Source organism: Onychostoma macrolepis, chromosome 11, assembly GCF_012432095.1.
Source record: "Onychostoma macrolepis isolate SWU-2019 chromosome 11, ASM1243209v1, whole genome shotgun sequence".
Taxonomy (NCBI): Eukaryota; Metazoa; Chordata; class Actinopteri; order Cypriniformes; family Cyprinidae; genus Onychostoma; species Onychostoma macrolepis.
In genome coordinates, this window is record NC_081165.1 from 10564350 (window position 1) to 10591603 (window position 27254).

The 27254-nt window shown below is 39.6% G+C and overlaps 2 protein-coding genes across 2 annotated transcripts; both read right to left on the reverse strand.

The window, feature by feature from the left end:
* wnk2 (WNK lysine deficient protein kinase 2) lies at positions 1-26986 on the reverse strand. Its single transcript, XM_058792134.1, is given in 31 exon segments — positions 1-2395; positions 2666-2826; positions 2829-2915; positions 3404-3448; positions 5621-5719; positions 6181-6393; positions 6510-6760; positions 6885-7468; positions 7683-7750; positions 7836-7893; positions 9351-10204; positions 11641-11841; positions 11962-12013; positions 12123-12293; positions 12499-12615; positions 12693-12855; positions 13055-13095; positions 13188-13460; positions 13743-14177; positions 15418-15585; positions 15843-15881; positions 16005-16139; positions 18071-18552; positions 18879-19161; positions 19289-19508; positions 19880-19968; positions 20303-20460; positions 20614-20834; positions 21051-21223; positions 24802-25483; positions 26399-26986. Coding segments are annotated over 30 exon segments (6753 nt in total). The 5' UTR covers positions 25414-25483; positions 26399-26986; the 3' UTR covers positions 1-2095.
* On the reverse strand, positions 16150-18043 carry LOC131549732 (uncharacterized). The gene has a single exon (XM_058792135.1). It carries the CDS (start codon positions 17915-17917, stop codon positions 16781-16783), a length of 1137 nt encoding a protein of 378 aa, XP_058648118.1. The 5' UTR covers positions 17918-18043; the 3' UTR covers positions 16150-16780.
* Positions 26987-27254: the final 268 nt, after the last annotated feature.

The window sequence follows — 27254 nt, forward strand, 5'->3', positions numbered from 1 at the left end:
TTGTACCTTTAATCTTTCAAAATAGTGGTATGGAAAAGTTCTGCAATAAGTTTTCTCATGATATGAATCATTACATCAACGTCATATTGCCTATTATTTATTTGTTTGTACAAGGTAGACATTTCTGAAAATGTGTAACAAAATGCATTTCTTTCGAAAATTGTAACATAGTGAACTTTTTCTGAAGACAAACATCAAGTAAAATGGCTCAGATTTGAGATGGGCTGCCTCATATTTCAGTCTACATAGCCATACAGAAAGTAAACAAGCTTAGTAATGTCATAATGCAAGCACTGTCATAGTGCAGTCTTATTTACTTAATGCAGTTTCACCAGAAAGAATAAAATCCATTATAATGTTTCGTGACCCAAATCAATAGCCCATTTAATTTTATTTCAACATATGATTAATCATTTGTAAACTGCTGCATTGGTGAAATACAAAAATAATAGATAATAAATAAAAATAATATTTGCAGTTTCATCGTAAAGACTCGTGCATTACAGAACCGTTTACAATGACAAAAAAATAACGACTTGTTTACACCTCTGCTTAGCACAAGGTTAGATCTAATGCCACTTATGTCTACTGCAAAATATATTAAAAACATACAGAAAAAAAGTTTATCAAAAGTTAGCATGAGCAGATTTTGTCTACTTCATCCTGTTACATTCCACATTTTTGTTTTTATTTTGTTATAATAACATATACCTCAAGAACATCTACAGGTGTTTGTGTACTAGTAATTGCTTTATTTCGACTCAAATTTAGGTGTTAATAGTTAGTTTAGGGTAGACACGGTCTTTTATACTGTATGTTGCAAAGCATCAGTCTGTGTCAACACTCTATGAAATCACTGGCGCTCCACCAGGAAACTCCAGGATTAGGATTATTAATGAAAACAGTTGCAGTGGGATCTAAATGATGGTATTGTGCTATGAGACTGTGCTGTAACTGCAAACATGACTGCAGCAGTAGAGATCTTTCAGCTCATTAATTGTACAATTAGGTTTTAGATGCAGAAAAACAACTTTACAGTTTTGAAAACAAATCTTGCTTTCCTTTTTGCTATAGGTCAATGTGATTTTTTACTGTATCAGTTGATGTAGAAAATAACAAAATCAATGCACATTCCTTCAAAACAAAATGACACTCGTAACTAATGTATACCACAAGTAGGTTGTGTTGAAATGCATTTTATACATGTCCATAAAGGACATCATAAACTGCACGTGGGGAAAACATGAATTTAGTTAGTATTATGCTTGGTAACAGAAAATTAACAGCAGTCACCATTACCCTTGGTACACTGGCTGGTAATGTACGTAGCACAGTCCTCAGTTGCAGTTCAAGGCACTCTAGCAGGCTTGTTCACCTGAAATGTACAGTCAGTTAAAGTTCTCTCTTTTCTCAGTGCAGGTCTTGGTTGTTACTTTTCTAGCATGCGATAATGTGTTTTTGACTAGTGCGTTGCGAAATTTGCGATCGCTGCAGGACGTGGTGAAAAATTCACAGTGATGTCATGATCGTGATCATCGCTCCAAACTCCAACAGTGTTTTCAGCTAATTGTGATGTGATACTATTCAACCCAAAACACTGATTGACCTAAACCTTAGTCTTTCATTTACTTGTCCAGTTTATGCACATATGCAGACAGAGCTTATATTTACAGAAGTATAAACAGTGTCTATACACATCTCCACCAATTTAAGAGCATCTTACTGTACCTTATAGCATTTACATATGTGTACAGCTCAAGGTGTGAAGGAAGTTGATTCTGCACAAACACTAGCAAGCTAAATAGATTTTGATGAAAAATATACATTCTGTACATATGCCTATGCTAAAATTCAGTTATGCTACATAGGCTATATGAATATGTACAATAATACTGAATGTACACTACAGATGATACGCCTACGTTGTTGGCCTGAGTATTTACATGTCCATGTGGGATTACTACTTTGTAAGCAACTACATGCTAACAACTGCAACAGATAGAATTGCACACTGCTAGGCCTAACTAGCACTCTAAAGAAACTCTGAAGTGTTTTTGGCAACAGAGTAAGAAGTGTAAGTACAGTGATTGTGAAGCTACATGGTCCTATTCCTAGAATTAGGAACCTCGCTGGGGGAAGAAGGTGCTGTCCAAGAGGAGGAGTGCACAGCGGTAAAAGCAAAGACTTCTTGGTTATGAGTGGCAGTCATTGCTGGCCAGTGGTCCATGTCTAAGGGTGGGGCGGTCAGCATCTTTCCGTAAGGGTTACCAGGCACCATAAAACTGCGCTGGAGTACTTGTGAAGTGTCAATCGGCATCACAGAGGCATGGAAATCAATCTGCGGCCAGGAAAGAGACAGCTGGGAAGCATTCAATCTCTCTATTGAAATCGGAGCCTAAAAAAGACATTAGCATTAGAGAATGCCTATGTTATTTCACATGAGTAAAAAGGAGACATAAAATCATCATAACAATTTAAAGGAATAGTGAAACGTCGGTCATTATTTAATGTACTCATCTCGATGTTGTTCAAAATTTGCATGATTCCATTTAATAGTAATTTTGAAGAATTTTGGAATATTATGAATAAAGGATTTTGAAATGTAAAGTTTTAGGTGAACATACCCTTTAAATATTTGGTAAGGAAGTATTTTTAATAACGTCACCTCTATAGCGCTCCAGATCCTGGATCTAGTCAGTTGCTGTGGTCTTAGACTGAGGGAGCGTGAGCGTGAAGGAGCCCTCACCCCTTCTGCCCAGTTATCCACCAGCCTATGAAGCTGCTGTGTGAAAGCATCTGTCTTGTTGTTGCTGTTGTTTGTCTGTGTTGGGCGAGACCAATTGGCTGGTGAGGAGGGGGAGTGGATCCAGGAGGCATTGGGGACTGATTAGAGGCAGCTGATGGTGTTCCAGATCCTATTAAAAAAATCCATTTGAGATGTTGGAATGTCACAAAACATGAAATACAATTCACAGTGTCTGTGACTATATTAAATAACTTATTAAACTATAGCTGGACTGTTAATACTGCTTTAAAAGTAAATGTAATATGTCAACAGGATCAAAAGCAAGACAAGTATCCAGATGCAAATGCTTGGGCGATGCATAGCAAGAGTGTGTTCAACTGTATAGTAACAAATACTCAAGGAGGTAATAGAGAGCTATATCGGCACTTTTAGAGAACTTGAGGTAAGTTGTAAACTGTGAACTGACATATTTCGAAATGGAACTCTTTAAGAAATTGAACTTGTGTAGTTAGAAGTATTTGTGCTAAGCTTGCTATTATGGCCTAATGCTATTATGTTGGTTACAATACTATGTCCACAGAGTAAAACAGCTTACAGCTTAGGAAAATTGAAAATGTAAAGTCTAAAAGTTAGAAATTAAGAAAAGACAATAGTTACTGCTGCCACGTTCTTTACCCAGACACAGGCGTTTAAGTGTTGACCCTACAAAAAGAAAAGTTAAAATTAGTTTTCTGTAGAAAATCACTGCACAAAGAGTCACACAAAGAGGTGGAACATGTCATTTAACTTTTTAAAGTTACAACTGCATTAGAGGCAAGTGATTACAAGTCAAAAGGTTAAAACACTGAAATTAAGTGAGGATGATTTAAGTGTGATTAATACTGTGAAGTTCAAATAGCAAAAGTATCTAGAAGCATAACAACATTGCCATCAAAAACAGACAACTGAATAAAACAAAATAAAATTTTGTAGGGATAAACAGAGGATAGAAAAATCAAAAACATTGGAAGAACACAGGATGATCACAGATGAAGCATGAAAGAGTTACTCCACCCCAAAATGAAAATTTTGTCATTAATCACTTACCCCCATGTCGTTCCAAACCCATTAAAGCTTTGTTCGTCTTCGGAACACAATTTAAGATATTTTAAATGAAAACCGGGAGGCTTGACTGCCCCATTGACTGCCAAACAATTAACACTGTCAAGGCACAGAAAAGTATAAAAAACATCGTCAGAATAGTCCGTCTCCCAGATAGCACACGTACGTCTGCAAGATGTCTGTTAAAGATCTCTTAATCTGGAAAGCATCTGCTGTCTACAAACGTCTGACAGACGTCTTTCAGATGTCAGTTTTACATACATTCTGAATCATAAACATCTTAAAGACATCTAACAGACGTCTATTTGACATCTAAAAGGAGACGACCAATAGACGTATTGCAGACGAGCAAACACTCTAAAAAATACGTCTTGTAGATGTAAATGCAGATGTCAAATAGACGTCTCCTAGATGTACGTGTGCTATCAGGGTAAGTAGATTTTTCTGGCAGTAGCCTACTTTACTTCACTATTTTTTTTCTGACTACTTTTTACTTTTACTCCTTACATTTTTACACAAATATCTGTACTTTGTACTTCTTACATTTTCAAACCAGGCTCGTTACTTTAGTTTTGGAGGATCACCATTCGATAACAAATCTATAATAAATCATGAATCGGTTCTTGACTGACAACGCAATTCGGCTCGCGTGCGCTCCGCGTCTCCGCCAAAAGGTTTCTATCGGTTTCTACCAGAGTAATCAATGCAAGAGACTCGAGGATGGAGTGGATCAGAGAGGCAAAACTACTGACCTGTTCATGACCAAGTGCAGGTCAGTTTCATCTGTAAATAGGCTGTAGGTTTGTGTTTGTTTACTTAGTTAAGAATTAAACTGTTAGCAACTCTCAGCAGTAGCAGCCACATGATTAATAATAGCCTACTGTAGTCTACTGTACTAAATTACCATCATCACTCAAAATACTGTATGATAAAGGACATCATTATTATCTACTGTAAAGTTACAGTAGTAATTTAGCAAACAAATGTTATAAAACATCGTTTTATAATACGTTTAGAGGACAGGGAGCTAGTGCAGATAAGACAACCCTTATGAAAATTCAAACCAAAAACCATGGTTATTTAACCATGGTAACCACAAATTAACCATGGTTTTGCTACACTAACTATAGTCTAACCATGAAATGTGTAGTAAAACTATGGTTGTAAATTAAAACAGATTGTAATCAATCTGCCAAAAAAATAAATAAACATGGTTACTATATTTTTTTTTTATGTAATAAACCATGGTTTACTTTGGTAAGAGAAAAATATGACTCATGATAATGCAATAACATGTAATGCAATAATGCAATAATATTAGGATTTTTCTTGTTGTCATGATGTAATTATTATTAATTTTGACATTTAGGTAATTTAAAAGTATAGTTTTGTTAAATCTATAGTATTGAAGTCATTATAAGTTAGAACAACAACACATGGTTATAATGTGAAAAAAAGTTATGTTATTGCAAACAGAATACAATGAGGTGGTTGTTTTGCCACGAGGTGGAGACAGTTCTGTTCATAACAGCAGATGGCTGATGGGAAAATTGACAGGTACAAGTCCAAAGACGAACAAAGCTTTTATGGGTTTGGAACGACATGGGGGTAAGTGAATAATGACAAAATTTTCATTTTGGGGTGGAGTAACCCTTGAATACTGATAAGCAAAAAGATAAATAATTGATTAAAGAGAAGAAGAGAGTGGGAGAAAGATAGCAGGGGCTCCCAACATATGAAATGGAGAATGGCGGAAAGGAGAGAGATACAAACAGATGGACAGAGAAACAGGCCCACTGAGGAATCTAGCGCGTGGTTTACTACTGGATTTATAGGTGACCTGCGCAGACGCCTGGGGAGAAGGAGGCCAGCCTGTGGACAGAAGTACAGAGGTGAGAGAAAGAGTGAGATCCACCAACTCAAGCAACCAGAACAGAAGGGTACACACAGAAAAATAACATTATTATAAATGCATTCGTAAAAATAAATCTGGATGTAATTCAGCTTATTAATGTCAAAGCCTCCATGTAAATGTCCTATTGATTTTATTAATTCCTACATTTGGGATTTAAATTTGGGAATTATATATATAAAAGACTTACAGAAAATGTTTTTATAGGAAACTTTACATGTGCATGTCTAAAAGGTTTTCATTTTAATGCCAATTTCATCCAATATGTTTATTTCTATGCAGGTGGGTGATCAATTGATATTGACTGGATAATCGTCTCAAATCAATCATTCAAAGTCTGCTATGAAGCCACATTATTTATTTCACTGACTTAAGGAATTTTCTCTTAAAGTGCATGCTAGGAAATCAGAATAAAAGTCACCTTGGCCAGGCTGGCTGCGTGGCCCAGGTCCTTCTCCCTGTAGACCAGAGTAGATGTTGTCGGAGGAGAGAGATCCTTTGAGAGAGCAGGGCTGTTGGGTCTGAACCGGAACAGACACAGAACAAGGTAGCGTCCCGGTCCCAGAATAAGCCTTGCCATCGGACAAGTTGGAAGCCCTGGCAGGAGACCCATTCAAGCTTGGGGCAGCCTCTGCTGAAAGAGAAAAATTACATGCCGAGATGCTCTTGGGTAGATTCCAAATGCTAAGATCCTTTTAGTTGCCTTACTTATATACAGTATGAATGTGATATTTTAACTCTACAACTAACCTGATTTTGTTAAATCGTTAGGTTTGCTGCTGTCACTAGTTTTAGAGGCAACATTTCTCAGCTGTTGTACAAGAGGACTGAGCAATTTGCCAGCTTTTAGTTTGTGTCTGCTGGTCCTGCGCTTGCGTCCAGCAGGGGGCGCTGTGGGCGGGATGTAAAGACCTGGAGGAGGTGGTTTCCCTAATCTAATGTAGAGAAACTCAATCTCTTCTCGGTGGTTGGCCTCCAATTCAGTTATCTCCTTCATATGCCTGTATAAAGATGAAGCAAGCAATGGTGAGTACCTAAGAATTTGTATTTATTGCTCTGATTACTTTTCATTGAATTTATATTTCCTCTCTGCATCAAAAACACACACAGACATGATAAACTCACTTTTCTCTTAGTCTTTGAAGCTCCCTCTTTACATCCGAGTCCTCCATCTCTGAATCATTGTCACTGCTGACACAGGATCCGTAAACCCCTCCCTTTCTGCTAGGCGAATCAGAGCTTTGCACACTACTACTGCGGCCGGAGCGCCTCAGAAAAGCCACTGCCCTTTTCATGAGGTCACTTCCTCTCCTTTCAGACCTACCATGACGGGATGGCGTTGTGGGGGCCATTTTGGCAGGGCTGCTCTCAGCCCCAGAGTCGGAGGACATGAAACGGGTGTGAACGGTGACATCCGCTGAGACTGAGGTCTGTGCCCTTGGCAGCGAGCCTCGTTTGGTCAGAGGAGGTGGGGCATCCAGATAAAAGTCAGGTGGGGCGGAATATCTGCTGCTGTGCTTCCTGCGTGTGACCTCATCTTCTGTGCTGACCACTGAGAACCTGCCGACAGTAGTAGCTGACACAGTCGGCTCTTCATACATTGCACATTCTCCTAAAAAGCCCCCAGGGTGTGCTGGAGATGCTGTGCTGCTCAGGCTACGCTGCTTCCGACCTTGACCTGACAGTATGTCAGTGGAGCTAGGCACCATCTAATCCAGAGAATTGAAATCAAAACAAAAATACAAAATACTGATATTGTAAGAATTGTTTTACATACTACATTAACAGACAACCATTACTTCATCATAAAAATTAAATTTGGTACTAATACGAAGTGGGCTCCCAGATTATTAAACTGGGAATTAACTCTTTATTAACCCGTATTTCCCTGCAGAAATTAGAAGCATGCTGTACATGATGTACCTTATACCGACTTCTAGATCCAGAGCAAGAGGTAGAGTGTGGCATCACATGTCTCCTTGACACAGTAACTGTTGAGAAAGATGGCTTTAATTTTCTTATTGTTTGTAAATGTTTCTTGAAGAGCATCGGTCATGAGAAAAAATAAGACCATACCTCCAACCGCAGAGTCGCTAAGAGCACTTAAACTGTCCACGCGCTCTGGAATCTGTGGCTAAAAGACAGAAACCAAATGTTTTTCGGGTGAAGATTCATCAAACACAATCCTATCTAAATTCAAAATATCTTTAACTTTGAAATGGTTTTTAAGACATGCTGAAGACAAGGGTGATAGGTGAGTTTATACAGAAGTGTAAGTCCTTGGTAGAGCCCTGCATTTCAGGCTGGGCACGATGAGCCCCGACTTTTTTACACACCTAGGGCCGGGCTTCGGGCCAATTTTCACGTCATAGTTCAGACAAGGCCTGTGGCTTCTCCTTATTTTTATATTTTAGATATCCATCAATTAGTGATGAAAAAAAAATGCTACGCTGCTGGAAACAACACGAGACCGTGCTACCACGACTGTCAAGAGCGGCTCGACGGTGTTTAGTGTCCCGCAGCAGCTTGCGTGCCGTCAGCGCAGCTGAAGAGTTCTGCATTCAAACGCAAGCAATAGGCTAAAGCTTGCCGCAAAGCCCCAGCAAAAGTAATTACCATGATGAATGTGTCCGGGGGAAATAGTAAGGAGATATTTGAATTATTTACTAATAAACTAGTGTTTTCTGAGTTGGTGTCGCAAGGATGAAGTTGCTGATCTTGACTCGCCATCTCATTAGACGCGCCTTTAGAGATAAGTGCATCTTTACGGATTATGATTATAATGAAAGAGTTTTTGTTTTCTATTTGTTTTATTTCATTAAATAGTAATTTAAACCTTTCTATAGATATATTAATCATGTCTGTGAGGAATGTATTCGCTGAGTTTCGGCTCATTGTTGTGAAGCGCTCCTGTTTAAGACGAGACGGCAGAAAGTGCATCATGTTTGTTTTCTTTAGTTTATAAAAGCACAACATTTTGTTGATATTGTGAGTGCACACAAATAAAAGTAGACCCTTTTCAGTTCCTAATGATGTATTACTCTTACCTTTATCAGCAAAAATGACAGTGTATCCACTGAAAAATTTTTGCGCTGACGCCTCCAAGTCCTGCAAAGTGCGCTATATCTTGCACTCTCCACACAAAATATTGGATATAGCGCACATTTATCTAGGTTTAACGTTTAAACATTGTTATATGCTTGAACTGTTTTATACCTATAGATTTTATTTTAGGCAAGTCGTGATGATTTCAGAAGGCTAAATTGATCAAACAGAGGCTATCAGCTTACTGTCTGCCGCTGGCCGCTTGGTCGTTTCTTTAAAAAACAAAGCCTTATAACGAAAAAAAAATGTTCCAAACGTTTTTCTAAATTAACTAAATATACTAAATCTAAATTAAAATATAATCACTTTGCCATTACATACAAAACTGAACTATTTCAATAGCTGAATATAAGCTGTTTTGTGGGGGGGGCGGAGACGGGCCGGGCTAGGGCCTATATCTGAGGCCCGTGCAGGGCTCTAGTCCTTGGGTACTATTCCTCACACCTTGATAAAAAAAATTGACAAAATGGCCGAGTATAAACTTACCAATTGCTCTCCTGCTCTGAATCGTCCCTCTCCCATAAGACTAGGTGTGCTGGTTCCTGACCCTCCTACTGCACTCTCTGGTCCTGGTGGAGACTGGATATACTCTGTGCCAGATCCTGGAGTTTCAGCAGCACTTCCCGATGGGTACATGGGAGCATACTCTTGATACAGTAAATTCCTCAGTTTCTCGTCCAGAGTCTTAATAGTGCTGTCTACAAACCCTCCTCTGGTACGTGCCTCTCCATCTGATTCACTAGGGACAAAGTGGTGCTGTGAAGGAGCAGGGCTTTGAGGCAGGGAAGGTGCCTTATTTCCACTCACAGTTGACAAAGGCTGCTGCAGCACTACAGGCTGCTGTGTACGTTCCACTCGACTCGACGTAATGGAGTGAAGTTGCTCACGAGCAGACGTACTCTCTTGTGATGGTGGCGGCATCACAGAGGATGACCTCTGAGCCCCACTGCTCACTTCAAGAGACAGCGGCATGACCAAGGGACAGCAGGGCACGTCCTCCACCATGGAGACAGCACATGCAATTTCAGCCATCTGCTGAGCAGTGTGCATGGGGGAAACTGAGCCTAATCTGCCACTCTGGGTCTCATCCACAAAAAGAGAGCTTTGAGGATCCATGCATGGCTGGGATTGTTGCACACTGACCTGGGTGGAGCCCGAATGTGGCCCCTCCTCTGAATGGGAAGCAGGCTGCACTGGCATTGCAGCAACTTGTGGGGCAGGGGGAGCTTGGGAAAGAGCAGCCAAAGACAGAGGATCGGTAGTGGTCATAGAAAGGGGGCTCCAAACCCCATAGGGATCACTTCCTCCAGATGGAGGTGCCGTGGCACAGGCTTCTGAATCTGTGGAATGAAAGCAAACAAACAAAACAGAAAATATTAGGAACTGCACTCCAGTGGTTCGAGTCTTACATCTCAGATAGGTCCTTCAAGGTATCTTGGAGGGCTAAGGAGTCCAAGTCACAACATCTAGCTACTGGGGTGCCTCAGGGCTCAGTTTTTGGACCACTTCTCTTCTTTGTCTACATGAGCATCACTAGGTTCTGTCATTCAGAAACATGGCTTTTTATGTCACTGCTATGCAGATGACACTCAACTCTACCTCTCATTCCATCCTGCTGATCCAATGATAGCTGTTCGTATCTCAGCATGTCTTACAGACAGACATTTCTAGCTCGATGAAGAACCATCACCTTCAACTCAACCTTACTCGACATTAGGAAGGCCTTTTCTTTTGGAATATGCTACAAAACTTCGTGTTCAATCTGTCCAGGCTGCAGTGCTCTCTTGGGAGGTCTTCCAGTCAGTTCTATCTGTCTCTACAACTAATGAACTGAAAAGAGAGCATGTCACACCTCTGTTCATCAATTTGCACTGGTCACCAATAGCTTCTCGCATTAAAATTTAACACATTGATGTGTGCCTACAAAACAACCACTGGCTCTGCATCCTTTACCTAAATTAACTACTTCAGACTTATGTGCCCTCCAGAAGCTTGCGTTCTGCAAGTAAACAGCACATTTTAGTCATGCCAAAGAGGCACAAAATCACTTTCACAGGCTTTTACCTTAACTGTTCCCTGCTGGTGGAATGACCTGCCCAACTCAATCTGAGCAGAGGAGTCCTTAGTCATCTTTAAGAAATGGCTAAAAATGGCTATCTCTTCCAGCTACACTCGAACCTCTAACACTAGCATTCTCTATTCTATTTATATTCTAACTACCAGTTTTCTTTTTATTAAAAATGACCTTCTAACACTAGCGTTCTCTATTGTTATTCTATTCTATCTACGTTTTCTTTGTATTCATTATAAAATATGACCTTCTAACACCAGTGTTCTCTATGCTTTCGACTTTTCTTTTTAATTAAAAAAAACTGACCCTTTAACACTAGTGTTCTCTATTCTTTTTTCTATTCTATCTAATTGTTTTCTTTGTATTTATTATAAAATAAACCCTTACTACTTGTACTGTGTTAGACTAACCGAGACTTGTCACAGTGCTTACATATTCCTCTTTTGTTGGTTTTGATTGCCTCTATTGTCCTCATTTGTAAGTCGTTTTGGATAAAAGCATCTGCTAAATGACTAAATGTAAATGTAAAATGTAACAAAACATATTCTAAAACAGACTATGAGACATCCATTTTACTCTTTTTGTTAGGAGTAGGGGACATGCCGATACAATTGTGATACAATACCCAACAAGCAGTTTATTCATTGTTCCAATATTTCTGTATCTGTATTATGCACACTAAGTAATATCGTAACCCGACATTACCCATTGATGCAGAGGCAGATCCTGTGCTGGGTTCTGGTGGCTGGGCTGATGCACTCTCACTAGGCTGAGCTGTCCCATCAGTTAATGTTGTTGTGGATGGAGATTGTGTAGATGGACCTCCATCTGAGGATGCATCCTGACTGGCAGCAGGAGCCTCTTCCACAGGGCAGATGATGAACCACCTCTTACCTGTGTGCAGAACTGAACAAACGACAAGAACCCATGAAAACTGTTTAAACACTGATACATTCATTCTTCAGCAAACATTTGGGGAGTATGAATTTTAAATTTGCCAATCACAGGTGGACAAAAAAAGATTACCATTTTGCTGATAAACAGGCTGGGGGGCCCCAGGTTGCTGTCCTTTTATTCCCTAGAGTAACACACAGGAGGCTGTTAGTATCATTTAATTTAGTCATTTTAGTGAATTTTCACCCACACATTACAAATTTGGGATGTCAGATTCTGACTTCCTGTATTACCTCTCCCACTTGATCCCTAGGAGTTTGTCCTTGCAAATGACTTGTCACAAGTTCTGATGTCTTCTCTCCATCCATGTCCTCGCTTAGAATGTCTTCTGCCTTGTCAACAATGTCTTTAAGTTGATCTATAAAAATTTCCTTTTCTATTGGTAGAATGAAACCATTTTCCACCTGATACACAAATGAAAGAAACAAAATCTACAAAGCTGCACAGAAAAGAAACTGTATGTAAAAGGATAATAGGATTAAACAGCTTTGTTTCAGCTGCATCACTAAACTGATGGTAGACTATACACATTTACATTTTAATTAAATCTTAAGCAGCACAATATTGTTTTGTAATGTTCTAAAAGTCAGCACAGAACCTTAATCTCACCATATAAGTGGCTATTTCTTCAGGTGCGTCTCCATCTAGGTCAAATTTGAAAGTCACCATTTTATGATTGTGTGTCTCCAGCTGGCATTCCACCATCTTGTCACCTGTTTTACTAACCTGGAAGTACAACATCATGTTAGGAGGTAATTGCAAAAAAAAGTTACATTTAAAAAGAAGAAATGTTTTATCCTCACATTTAGCATGCTTAGCTTTGGCTTGTTAATTTTTTCCTGGCGTGAGCGCGTACGAGCTGATTTGCGGTGGTGCTTTCTGGGTTTGCCATCACCCTTTCCTACACCAGTGGGTCCCTCATAGCTATCACTCATTTCTTTACCAGAACCTGCATCTTGGTTTAGGCTAAACAAACAAGACAGAATAACCTGAAGAAAAAAACATACTAGGAGAAAATTTGAAATGATTTATATTGTTTTAATGCATTGGGTTGTATAAGTAGGTCAAATACACCCATTGCAAATAAAGAATCACATGATGTTTGCATTCAATCAGATTCAATCAATTTCCATAAAATTCTCAAGGAATAATAACATCTACCTACCTGTCACATACATAACTATGGAAAGGAATAGATACAGGTGCCTGTAAGGAAAATATTATTAATTCAGTGATCCATGTGGTACTTTGTTTTAAGAATACATATTATAGTCATATAAAGAAGGGTTTATGCCTACTGTTGCCTCAGTGCTGGGCTGAAATGGGCTGGGCTCTGATGCATGAGGAAGAGGCATTGAAGCAGTGTCTGCCATTTGCTTGCCAGTACTCTCAGGAACAGCATATCCTGTCTGTATGCCAGCAGGCTGCAGAGGAGGCTGCATGGTCTCAGGTGGGGCTTGGGCAGTGGTGAACCTTGGCTCTGACTGCCAGTCCTGTGGAGGAGACTGGATCTGTGACACAATGGTGTGAGCTGGGGCCAGGATCTGCATTTCCTCATGACGAGGGTACTCCTGATGAAAAAAAAAAAAAACATTGGTGTGTTTCACTGCGACAGAAGCCTTGACCTCAATTGTAAGGCTCACGTAATAATACTAATTGTCCTGAATCATTGAGTGCTATACAAGGCACTACTGCACCAATCCTGATTAATGTACTGCCATTTTGCTGTCCCTCTCAAAGGAATTACGGTACTGTTCTTTAACACTTGTGTGATCATAGAAATTATTATGATACACATTCACCATACGAAAAACAATCCTTGCATTAAGCAAGAAAGAAACCACATCATTTACCTCTGTAAAAGGTTCAGGAATAGATGGGTCTTGCTGAAGGAGGGAGGCTGGATTAGGGACGGGAAGGGAGGGCTGTGTTGGTTGGGGTTGAGATCGGAAAAGGGCACCTTCTGGTGGTGGAACTGGGGAGTACATCTGCTGCAGATGTTCCTCGGGAGGAAGCATGGGTGGGGACAGGGCCATAGCCAGGAGAGGTATAGTGGTAGGAACATTCAGAGGGGTGGACACAGGTGTTCCTGCTCCTAGCATGCAAGGTACATTCTGCATTGGTAGTAGGGGAAGAGGAGCAGTGATAGGGCTTGCTGAGTAGTAGGGGGAAGACATAGGAGGAGCATTTGTGTGGTAGGGTGAAGAGTAAGAGACTGAGGAGAAAGGTATTGACTCTGTCCCTGCAGATGTGCCCCCTTCTGGCAAAAGAGGATATGTCGAAGGAAACTAAAGAATAAAGAGCAAGATAAAAATGTAAACAGCCAGAGGTAAGCTAGAAAGCTAAATTTTTGCATGTAGAATTAAGAAAATTCCTCAACTTCTGCCATCTAATGTTGAACAAATTTCAAACTTGCCAAAAGAATGTACTTGTTCTGGTATCTGAGCAGTGGCGTAACTGCAGACAGTGCAGCCGCACTGGGGCCCGTGTGGCAGGGGGCCCACAGCGCAAGCGGGCCCCTGGCGACGAAGTTACTATATTAATATATATATATATAGAAATATTAACAATAGGATAGAATTCATGCCGAGAGTCAGCGCAAGCGGGCCCCTGGCGACAAGTTACTATATTAATATATATATATATAGAAATATTAACAATAGGATAGAATTCATGCCGAGAGTCAGCGCAAGCGGGCCCCTGGCGACGAAGTTACTATATTAATATATATATAAAGAAATATTAACAATAGGATAGAATTCATGCCGAGAGTCTTCACAGCAGTGAATAAACAAGTAAATTTGCTAATGATTCTTGTGGACTTGAATGGTCTAGTGGTAGAACTTATGTTAAGCATTTCTGAGGTTCCAGGTCCTAATCCACCCTTGTATAGGATTTTTATTTAATTTTTTTTCTCATTAAAACCAAAGCGGTGTTCATCAGTGATTATATATATCAAGAGCAAGTACACGTTTGTGTGCATTTTGTTTTGTGGTTTTACCAGAACGAAACGCTCGATCGTCTGTGTGAAGATGCGCATTGTGCACGAGCGCCAAGAGAGAACTGATAACAGCGCCAACGAGCACTCGCCATAACGCATTCCAGCGATAGATCACCTGTTAAACACAGACCAACGAATTTCTTATCGAATGGAGATGTTTCTTTCTTTTAAGTACATCCGACCATGCATGCCACGAGATGGTCGTGCTCGCCTCTCGGAAAGGAATGCGGTTGCTGTGAATCCTGCATGTTTCTGTGTGTTGGAGAGAGAAGCACGCAAAGAGAACTGTTCAATTTAAGAAACTGATAAGATACTGGTTTTAGTTGGTCTAAATTAAATAGGTTAGGCACAAATTCGCTTATGTGGGTTCCCTTCTAGACACGAGCGCTGTGTGTTTGTATGTGCTTCATAACAGTGCAGCCCAGGGGGCCCGTCGTAATAGCCTGCACGTCATTACTAAGTTACACCACTGTATCTGAGAAAAGCTGTTGCACACATAGGCCTAGTTACAGTTTTCAGGAACTGACCTGTGTGGCAATTTGTAGAGGCTGGAGAAGGGGTGTCTGAACATTTAGCTGTGGTTGTGAAGGAAGGCTAGTGGTGCTGAGCATTGAAGTTGCCGACTGTAATAGATGCTGTGGAATGGACTGAGGATCTGAAGATGGCTGCACTAGGGGCTGAAATGTTGATAAAGTCTGGGAAAGACAAAGAGAGAAAAAAGAAAAAGAATGATTTTAAAATGAAAACTAATTTCAAGAACACTTAATCCACAGCTCCCACGGATTATGCTGCCTATCACATCTTTATCAAAGCCAGTGATAAAATGAAACGTATTCCTTGTTTAGTGGACTTTCAACAAACTGATAAAATTTATGGCATGACTGAAAATCAAATCCAAAAATTTCCAGAACATTTTAAAAAAGACTGATGTTTTTATACAGATTGAGTCTACCTGAGGCGGGAAAGCTTCAGGATGGAAATAGAGATGAAACTGAGAGAAATACAAACACAAGGAAGAACAAAGACTAAATCAAACTATTTGACTATCACTATGCTAAGACACAGGAATGCATCCGTCCTCATTTAAGGGAGGTCAAACCTATAGCAGCCTTACCTCCTGTGCTAGTGGTACAGTTGTCTGGTTTTGTTGTGCCAAGAGGGCAGAGGCAGGAATGCTCTGTGGACGAGCATATGGTACAGGAGTAGCTGGAGCAGAGACGGTCTTAGATGGAACCAATTGTGCAGAAGGCTGAAAAACACATGCGCAAACACAAATCTTAATACAGGCACATTTGCAATTAAGCATTTCACAGCCAAAAAAAAGTACTCCAAGCAGTTCTCCAAGATATTAGTAGAAAAGCAAGTCTAGCAGCACGTGGTTTGATGTGACAGGTAAATTATCGGCTACTGACAGGGAACAAAAGAAGAAAATGCGAGATATCAAACATCAGAGCAGTGATTTGCTCTACACACATGGGGATGTTGCTCTAAAGGGACTACATACAGGGTGACAGCGATAATTTGCAGTGTTCCAGCAGCAGTCATTTATTGTTCAGTCAGCTTGCTATGCCATCTTCTAGCAGTCTGCTAAGAGACTGTGTCCTTCAAAAGGACATAATAGTCCCCTGAAGACAGTCCCGTTTCTTTTTTTTCTTTTTTCTTTTTTTAGAAATAGCAGTGATTAGAGGAAATACATTCAGTTTAGTTCCAAATACAAAGTACAATTTTCCTCTTAAATGCTATATAGGAATACAACTAGAAGGGATTGGAATTTGGATGCAATACCTAAATACATATGGAGGAAGGTAAAGAAGAAGCTTGGAAAGTAACGGTGAGCCGCAAGTGAATGTTTGCTCTAGACTTCCTTGCTGGGATCATAGCTACTACGTTTTATTTTTCACCTACCACAAGACCTGATCCAACTTCACTGTCCTGCACAGAAAAAGACCCAGTTTCCTGATGTGATAGGGGTACGTACAAAGAACCTACGCTTTGGACCTGAGGTACAAGGAACCTAACACTAGCATCACTGTAGCGATCTCCAGCTTGTACCCTGTCCATCAGCACTGGGGAACTGGTTCGCCGATTGATGATATGATGTAGACAGCGATGGAGGTGAGACAAATCTGAGCTGTCTCTCAAACTAGGAGAATGTGGTCCAGTGATAGGGGACACTGGAGAGGACGACCTGAGTGGGGATGGTGGATCGACTGGTGAAGATATGGACATGTGCCTGGAAGATGTGTGAACCGGTGAAGGTATAGATACATAGACAGGGGTAAACGCAGTGGTATGGCTTAGTGATGACATGTTCTTAGGTAGATCTGTCACAGGAATCTGTGAAGGAGAATGGCTTTTATGGACTGGAGAAGGTGGGGTGACTTGAACTGGTATTGAACTTATATGTATGTTCTTAGTAACAGAAACTTGCTTTGGAGGCAGCGTAGATATATATGGAGACTGTGGGGTCATATAAATTGGTGAACTGGAGTCTGGATGAGCTAGATCAGGTGGGAATGATGGTTTTAATAAGGAAAGTGGTGGTATGTTTTGGTGGATGGGGGAGGAAGAGGGTGAAGAAGCATGACCGAGAGACCCTCGACCCCCTGACCTTACAGCCAGTAACATTGCCATACAAGCCTGGCAGTAATGCGGGTGGACATCGGAGTTCCTCCTACTGAATGACATTGACTGGGCCTGAGAATTCATTTTCACTTGCTCTGAACTATATTCAGCTCCGGTGTCTTCAGAAACATTATTTGGTGCCTGATCATCATTTGTGAATGATGAAGAACCTATGAAGGCACTTGTTGACAACAACAACTGATCCATTTCATCCTTAGAGCTTGCTTGCTGTTCTAACAAATTTTGAAGGTTAGTCCTCCTCCGTAATGTGTCGAGAAATGAGGTGCTGCTACGCCTGGTCCCCGTCAAGTTATCGGAGAATAGCATAGGATTTTGGGAGTCACCGGGAATACTGCCATGTCGCTGCTCATTCAGCCAGAGTTTGAGGGAAAAAAAACACATTTTTTACATTTAGACAGTCATCATAAAATTTTTTTTTTTTTTAAAAACAGTTCTAAGGGAAGAAAAGAATGGGAATAAAAATGGTGGTCTTGGAGTTTTCAAAAAAAGTAAAGCTCGACTGCAATGATATGGTGAATTTAAATACAAACTTACAGGTGATTGCTGGTAGGCGCTCTGATGCAGGTGTACAGAAGATTGCTGAAAAGCCCCTTGATGTAGCTGATGAGTTGACTGCTGATATTGCTGGTGCAGCTGAACAGTGGGTTGTTGCTGGGGTGCTTGTGGCACCAAACCATGGGCCTGTGCTTGTGCAGCCTGGTGCATGGGAGCACTAGGCTGTTGTTGGGCTCCCTGGGGTTTCTGAGGACTAGGTTGTTGCTGCGTCCCATGGAGTAACTGACCGATGGTTTGTTGTGGGACACCTTGGGGCATTTGTAGAGCAGGTTGTTGTTGAGTCCTCAGAGGCAGGTGTGAAGTAGATGGCTGTTGGGCACATTCTGGCAACTGAGCCAGAAGCTGTGCTGGAGGGCTTAAGACCCTTTGGGCAGTGGAAATGGACTCAGATAGGGATTGCTGAGAGGTGTCTTGGTTGCCCGAAGTGCCTGTTACCATTGATGAGCCTGTACTGCTGTCTGCTGCATTAGTTGGGACAAACAACACAAAGTACATTTTCAAGTTGTTGAAGCAAGGGCTAAATTTTGCATACCTGCATTAAGTAAGTTATACAAAAGAATTAAACTAAATAATTAACATAATATAATCAAGTTAAATAAATCTCTTGGTTCTGTGGATATCGTTATTAATCTCAGACCCATTCATATAATGACTGATTTAAAACGTACTTACGTACTTCAAAAAAGAAACAAAATCTTGTACTGGTCTTTCCATCTTTTCTGTGGATATCTTTGAAGAATTAAGTACCACAGTGTCAACTATACATATATCTGTAGATGTATCTCACGTGTAGCTGTAGTAGCACTTGTTGGGGCACTGCAAATCAGGCTAACTGCTTCAGTCTGTAGCTCCTCGGTTTCAGATGGAAGACTGGGTGGTCCACCCACTGGTGGCGCTGTGGAGGGCACCTGAAGGATATTTTGTGCCTGAGTCTTGGTGCTTCTCTCTTCTGTCTTTCCATTACGTGCTGAGGCGCTCCGCTGTCTTCTCCACTTTATTAGAGACACACGGTCACGGATAGACTTACCCACAATCTTCACATCAATCTCTAAAAAGAAGCCAGAGTCCACCTGCCAGAATAAATCATTGAACAACTCTTAAATAGTGACTATTTCTTTTTGAATTCATTATGAATAAGTATTCATGTATATGTATGTATCTTAAAATGTTGCATTTCTAAAAATCATGTTTGTTCACCATTTCCTGGGCAACTGTTTCCGGGACTTCTGTGTCCAGGTCAAAGGCAAACTCGATAGCACCACTGTCTTTATACTTCCCTTTAAGTTTCTTCTGGTCTTCAACCCAAAGCCTTAGAGCAATGGAAGACTTCGTGCAGTCATCCTCTTCTGCCAGCTCTACTCTCACTCCAGTGTCCTCCGCAAAGAATGCATGATTTAGTAAGTCCTTTATAGAGTACCTTTCAGAAGAGGAAGATGAAATTTGGTTTGTAAAGACCTGAAAAATTTGATGGTGCTATAGCAACACATATGTAATGCATTCAAATGGACAAGACAAGATGTTTGCTGTAGAAAATGGTAAGCTGGAAATAATGGTAAGTTATTTGACTGATTCATGATCAATGCATGCAGTACACAATCAGAATAGATGTCTTTAGTAGGGTTCAAATTACTGCAAAAGCAAATTACTGTAAAGCATATTGGATAAATAAAACTGCAGCCTTGCAAGAAAAGGTTGTCTGATCATACGACATGCTACACCTAACAGGAGCATAGGGTTTTTTTACCTTTATGGTTATGTGACAGGAGACTATTCAGCTGATGTACTCACCTTTCCTCCCAGCGATGGCAGATACACTCTCCAATGATTTCTTTTATTTCAGGCACGGACACCTTACTGAAACTGGCCGGCTTCACACCCTGTGCAGGAACCCAACACACACACACATACATTTTCATTGAAACCCCTTGAGAAAGGACATTGAGAGGACATTTTACAGCAAAATTGACTTTTTATATGACTAACAATTACAAAACATGACATAGATCTACCAATGAGCAGAATTATTATCTACGTAAATCATATGTAAAGCACATGTAACTGAATCAGACTATTTCTGAATAAATGCATGTAATATGTTTCATGGATAACACCCTCTATGTTAGACATGATATTGTAATTTTTCACTGAAGTAATATTCAATTCTAAAAAAAATGAATGATGGTCGGTGAGGAGCACTTTGCTCAAACTTACGCTAGTAACTTTGCGATAGATTTGTGCTGCATTTTGGCACTCTGAGTATGGATACTCAGAGGTAGCCATTTCTAGCATACACATCCCAAATGCATACACATCTACTGCTTCATCATAGTGCTCCTCATACATCTCAGGGGCCATAAACTCTGGAGTGCCTAAAATAGGAAGAAACCAAGAAGGGAAAAAAAATCAATAACTACATGGATGTGAGCTACAGTCTACATCATCTAAACGGGCTGTTTAAATGTTGTATTCAATGTAGCCTAATCTGATAAATCTCAAAACCCTGTCACTCTCCTGACTATTACCGATTACACTTTTGGCAAAAGAAGCTCTTTTTAGAGTGGCCAGGCCAAGATCTCCAATCTTGACGGAGCCTGTAGGACCAGTGATGAAGATGTTGTCACACTTCAGGTCACGATGGATGATGGGAGGGGTCCTCGTATGGAGAAAGTGAAGACCTTTTAAGATCTGTCTGCACCAGCTTCGTAAAACTTTTGGTTTCATTACCTTGAATCGCTTCAGATACCTACATAATAACAGAAACAGAGTTGGAGATCATTGTCTTCACAAATTTCAAAATGTTCTATTGTAGACAAAATTGGGTTTTCTGCAAAGTAATGCAAGTTGTAACAGGGCAGATTACATTCCTTGGTGTCCCACAGCTAGCAACTCAAACCAACTAAGATGCTAACCCTGGTGTGATAGCATCAGTTGTTACACGTCTTTGTTTTATTTGACTCACGTTTTCAGTGTTCCAGACGTCATCAGTTCAGTGACTAAAACAATGCACTTCTTCCCCTTAAGAGGAGATTCCCAAAAGTCATAGAAACGCACAATGTTTGGATGCTGAAGACCTTTTAGCATTTCTGCTTCCTCTTTAAACCTCTGACGTTCCACTTTGGACAGCTTACGATCCTGAAATGGAAAGGGGTCAGCATTGGTTTTTGAGGTTCCAGGCACATGCCAGGAGAAAAGTGAGAGACAGAAAGACAGGTGGAAAGAGAGATGGATTGATAATCAAACATATGGTAACAAGATATATAAGAGAGATGGGTAACACTTTACAATACGGGTGCACAAATATGCATTAAATAATGCTTAACTAATGCACAGATAATATTATACATTAACTCATGATGAACTAAACCATTTATTAATGATTACTGCATCAGCAACTAATGAACATTTGATATGATCCAACGATTAAGTAATCAGTAAATTGTTATTAGTTAAATGTGTTATAATTTATTAATTACCTAATAACTTATTTTATTAACTAATGAAGTAAATTCATATGTTAATTACCACATTGGGTCGAAGCCATGCCTTTAAACGTCCAGTTGTCTGCTTTAATTAATCATTAGCTAATGATTTGTAAAGGTATAATTATGTTATGACTTTACTTGTTGAGGCACAGAACTATTATCTAATTGTTAAGTAATATGTCATTGTGGTTATAGATTTTGAATTAGTTAGTCATGTGCCTCAACAAGTAAAGTCACACCATAATGATACCCATGCAAATTAGTTAATATAATTTGTCATTAGGGAATTCATACTTTATGACACATTTAACTAATAACAATTTATTGATTACTTAATCTATGAATCATATAGAATGTTAATTTTGCTGATGCAGTAATTGTTAATAAATGGTTTAGTTCTTCATGAGTTATACATTAACTCATGATTATCTGTGCATTTGTTAAGCATGAATTAATGCATATTAGTGTCACCGTATTGTAAAGTGTTACCGAGAGACGTACTGAACTGAATTTACCAAACTGCCACACTATTGGGAAAACTACAGGAAAAAGATAGTTCTATAAAATAAATCTTGACCAGTGGAAGACATGCATTCTAAAGACATTTGGGTCAATCTTTATTGATTTAAAGTGCACATTCGCTGTAATAGCTTTCTAAGGATAGACAATATATCTGTTTTATTGTATTTTTGTGTTTGTGTGGTTGTGGGGGTGAGGACATTATCTCTGAACATGATATGACTAAGAAAGTCAAGAAGATCAAAGGTAGATAAGAGATAAAACAAAACAACTAAACTACAGTTATGAAAGCATATTGATGCAACATGAAAGGCAAAATATGCATACCCCTCAAAGAGAGGGATGTGTGATTAACATATTGAAGCCCTTTGATATGCAGTACAAAGCAGAAAATATAATTAAAATAAACAGCATAATGAAAAAAAACACCCTAACATTGAGGTTTGTCTGATAAATCAAATAGAACTCAAGTCTCTTTAATCAGTATACAAAATGTAACTGCGTGTTATAGAGAGATGCAGTATAGGGCTAAACCTACTGTGTATAGCAGTTGTGCTAGGCTTGAAAATGCTACAATTACAGAGTCACTGATGGTTCACATGCTGGTGTGTAGCTATGGTCAAGAAGCTGACCAAATCAATACCTTTGCATCTGCCCTCCTCCTGCTGCTAAATTTACTAAACGCTGACAGGGAGTATCTGTAACATCTCTGTCCCTCACAATCAGGCGATGTGCAACCCCATAAAACCTCACCCCCACACTGTGCCATCTAATACCTCTCATGAACTCAGAGACATACACACAGAGACATATAATTCATTCGACCTCCCCCATTCTCAATTTACTCTAAGCACTTCAGACCAAACATGCTACCAGGCGGTTTCTATAAGAGCGACTTGCAAAGTTAAATATGTTATAATACGTTGAAAAAGTATCTCAAACTTTCATTGCATTTCTGATTCAGGTTAAACACAAACGAATTAAACACTGTGGCATTGATTATTTTCAGGGGTGTGTTAAATCAGAAGCTCTTACAAAAGGAAATGGGCTTTTCATTTCTACATATGGCCAGGGTGTGGCTCTGACATTTTTTTTTTTCCTGAGATAATGAAGACTCACAGACAGCTGAAGACAACAGCTTTTTTATATGTTCATTATGCAGCTGATGCATCCTTGTAAGACAAATGAGGGATAAGTCAGGCTGGGCGTTCAGCTGGACATAAAATGGTCCATTAGGAATATCTTTTATATTGTCTCGAGAATGCTACTGCTTGATGTGAGGGAAGCCATGTTCCTTAGTACACAGCCATCTTCACCTCATCTGACCTGTTCCTCTGTCTCTTCCTTTCTCTCTCTTCTCCCTCCTAGCAGATTTGGGGGCCTCAGCAATTTTTGGCTTGCTAAAACCGCTATGCTCAGTAGTCACAATATATGCTGCTAATTCCCTCCATGTGATTTTTAAGATTCACAAAGCAGGATAAATCCTATCCAAAACCGACAGCATGTCCCATACAATGGCTGTAATGGCAAAAACCAAACCATCCTCATGTATAACATCAGAACTCCAGAGATCATAACTGCCTAGTCATCCTTCCATGGACAGTGAACGCAGAAATAATCCTGACTTCCCAAAATGAAAATAAGATTATTTTTAGTAGTTTAGGAGGTATTTTTCAATAAATTTTTCTGTTGATTGTATACAGTAAAATATGTTGTGTATGTATATAATAAAGGGTAAATGTTATTGTTTATGTAAATATTAAAGCATGTTTCTAAGACAGATTGGTCTGGTAAAACAGGACCGTCTTGTTTCGAGTTTAGACCTGAAAATTTATTTAAAAAGAGGACAATATAACTTGATAGCATTTTACTATTGCATCATTTCAGCAGGTAAGTGCACATGACCACCCTTATCACATGACCCCTATGCAGAGGGGACTGATTCTCCAGGGATGTGCACTGCTTCTCAACAGAGTTTGTTTGTGTCCACACCCTACTGTAAATGTCTACTTCAACGATTTTTGAGTGAGCTCTGAAATATATTAGCCACATATTTACCACAAGCTAGAAACAGCACAAAGCTATTTGCAGGAGGTATTACAATGCATCACTTTTAACATAATCGGGCTCTCTCAATATTCCAGAAAGTAATAACAAAAATGTTAACACTTAGTATTCTCTTCTAAACTCAGCTGAACCTCAAACGATTCTAGACTACAACACGGAAACATAGGAAATCTGATCTAGATGTGGTCATGGTGATTCAATCTCTCCATTTTACAATCAATAGTGCTGATAAAAGGAAGAGGCCATATCAGATGACCCGGCAAACTTGTACAAGGAGCAGGCGTTTTGAATGGCTACAGGATCAATCAGAAAAATACAGACTTTTTTGCTAATAAAAAACTACACAGAAACTTCATCTTTACTTACAGTTACAGTTTTAGCTTCTAAATAACTGATATCCTACAAATTTAATCATTATGCCCAACAAATTAAGTAGATCTGTTGGTTATCTGACACTTTTTTGCAATATCTATGATAATGATATTAAATAACATATCAAGAAATTTGGAAAGATCAACAACAGACAAAGCCTTTATGAAAAAAAAAAAAAAAGGGAAAAGTAGTGATAGAAGGCCAATAGGAGTTATTGGCTTAAAAAAGTTGCTTAAAATTGAGAATATGTTGTAAATGCATTTTCCTTACCTGAAGTTCACACCAGGCCACCTCCACCCACGTTTCAGTGTCCAGGCCTTTATACACTGTTTTAAAGGACCCTCTGCCAAGCTCAATATCAAACTTAAGAAAGCGTCCACCTGGAGAGGTGGATACAGCCTTCATTTCGGCCTCTTCCTCGTTCTCATCACTCCCAGCTTTCCCCACACTCTTGGATGTTTCAGATGGTTCAGCATCATGTTTTTCCTCAGCGTCACTTGTCTCTGGCTCTTTGGTGAAGTTCTCTTTTACACCGTCCCCCTGTCCCACCGGACTCTCCACGTTAAAGCTCCTCTGGACAGCAATATGTGCACTTTTAACGGGAATGCTGGTGGTGTCGCATTCTGAAATCTCCAATTCTTGATCCTCTGACTCAGAGAACCACAAACTTCTGCGTATAAATCTCTGCCGGACCAGACCTTTGTAATCTGATAGAGGGTACGTGGTTGGATCGCTGGCCCCTCTGTGTGCTGCAGCTGTGGGGTCCATGTGAGTGGGATGTTCGTGGCCATTTTCATAAATTACAGTCTTTTTTGAGAGGACAGAAGGAGCTGTGAAGCCCACAGGCTGCTGCTCAGAGTTGGATCCAGTCCGGTTTTCCATGACCAGTGAATCGTTGTACACTCATCTGTGACATTCAGCCGTTTGCATGGTCCTCCTTGAATGAATGCACCTGCAATATGGCAAGTATTTTTAACAATTATTCCTTAAACTAACTCAATTATTTTTGTTGTGTTCCTAGCTGTTTCCTTACCAGTAATTAATTCAATTATGACTAGTATCTGTTTCTATTTCACTACTAAGTATTTATTAGAAACTAGTACTTATCCCAGAAGTAACCTTGTTCCTTACATATATTTATAATTTCTCTAGATACAAGAAGACTATCCAAATAATACAAATCCATATTTACTAGTGTATATTTATTGGATACTAGTACATCTCACCAGAAAAATAAATAAATACATTTTTCATCATATATAATGACTATTAGGAATGGATATTTTACAGGATATAGGCCTAGTATATAATTTACATTAAAATTCCTAAAAGTAAGTTTTGAAATGTCACTAGTAACAACTGGAATACTGTAAATTTGTCACCAATAACAATAGTTATGAGATAATGAGTGAGTTCTACAAAGTAAGTACTAATTAACTATATTGCCCACTACTGGAACTCATAAATAAAAAATAGAAAATACTGGATTACTTCATAGTAATTAAAAACTAAGTGCTAGAAACAGAACAGACACTAGTTCGTATTAAATGAATAAATGTTAAAAGGGTTTGCCATACCTGCAATACCAGTCTGTAGGCTACTGACGCAGTTCGGCATCATTTGAGGACTGACTGCCAGACCCGTCGTTTACATATAATAGCTAATATTAATTATAATCAAATATTAATACAATTAATTAAAAAAGCAAAACAGAAAATATATACAGCCTAGTTACTAATGACATTAACTTCTTTTTCAAGTAAGAGGTAAGCTCCCTTACATCAAAAATGCATGCCACAAATGTACTTTAAAATAATTTTAAAAGATTTTCTTTTCAATATGAAACTAATATCAGTATTTAACTCACCATGCTAGGTAGTTGACAGAGATTGTCACGTTGTTTAATCCGTCATAAAACTATAAAGTGCGCAGCTGTCCCTTGAAATAACATTTTAATGAATGGTCTTTCAGACGTCTACTTTGACCAAGCGACCACACAGCAGGTTCAAACCCGAGTACCCTTGCTTCTTATAAATGTCAGCGTCTGTAAGGGACATGAAATCCAGAGCCCGCTGATGAGATTATTTGCTCACTGCGGCAATGCTCTCCTCATCTCGGATAATACGGCACCGACACCTCCCTAAAGATTCCTCCCTCGTTATGTTATAGCCTTCATAGTTAGCTTCGGTTCCAGTGCTGATGCGCTGTTACGGACATCCTGCAGCGCCTAGCAACACTGTGTGTCCAATAAAAGCGTCTGTTTTTAGGCGGTACCCTTATCCTCCTCTACACGGGTCGTCATGGACCCCACGGAAAGCTGGGCCCGCCCAAATAACCTATGTGACGCGACCAGAGCTTGGTGGTACGTCACTGTCCTGCAGAGACATAACTAATCGTTATATTGAACTAATATGATAGTATAACTAAGTTTTATGTAGTTTACAGCAACTTCGCATATGGTATCCCTTCACTGTTCTCAGAATATCCTTATGCCGCCACGTGACTTGGTTAAGACCGCTGAATATTTAATGTGAATTAATGTTGTATGACGATGCTTTTTATGCTCTCATCCCTCTCCTCCTCCTCCTTTTCCTGAAAGAAAATGTTCCACCTACCGGAGAGAGTTGTGTTCATTCCCTCTGCAATAACACTAACATTCTTAGACGAGGAGGGTGCTTTAACATCATGGTGTAACCAGTGAAATAATACGTGTTCACCACCTT

Bases quoted from the DNA above. Each gene is read 5' to 3' on its own strand.
- LOC131549732 (XM_058792135.1), bottom strand. From the start codon at position 17,917: ATGTGTTTTTTTTCCCTCAAACTCTGGCTGAATGAGCAGCGACATGGC.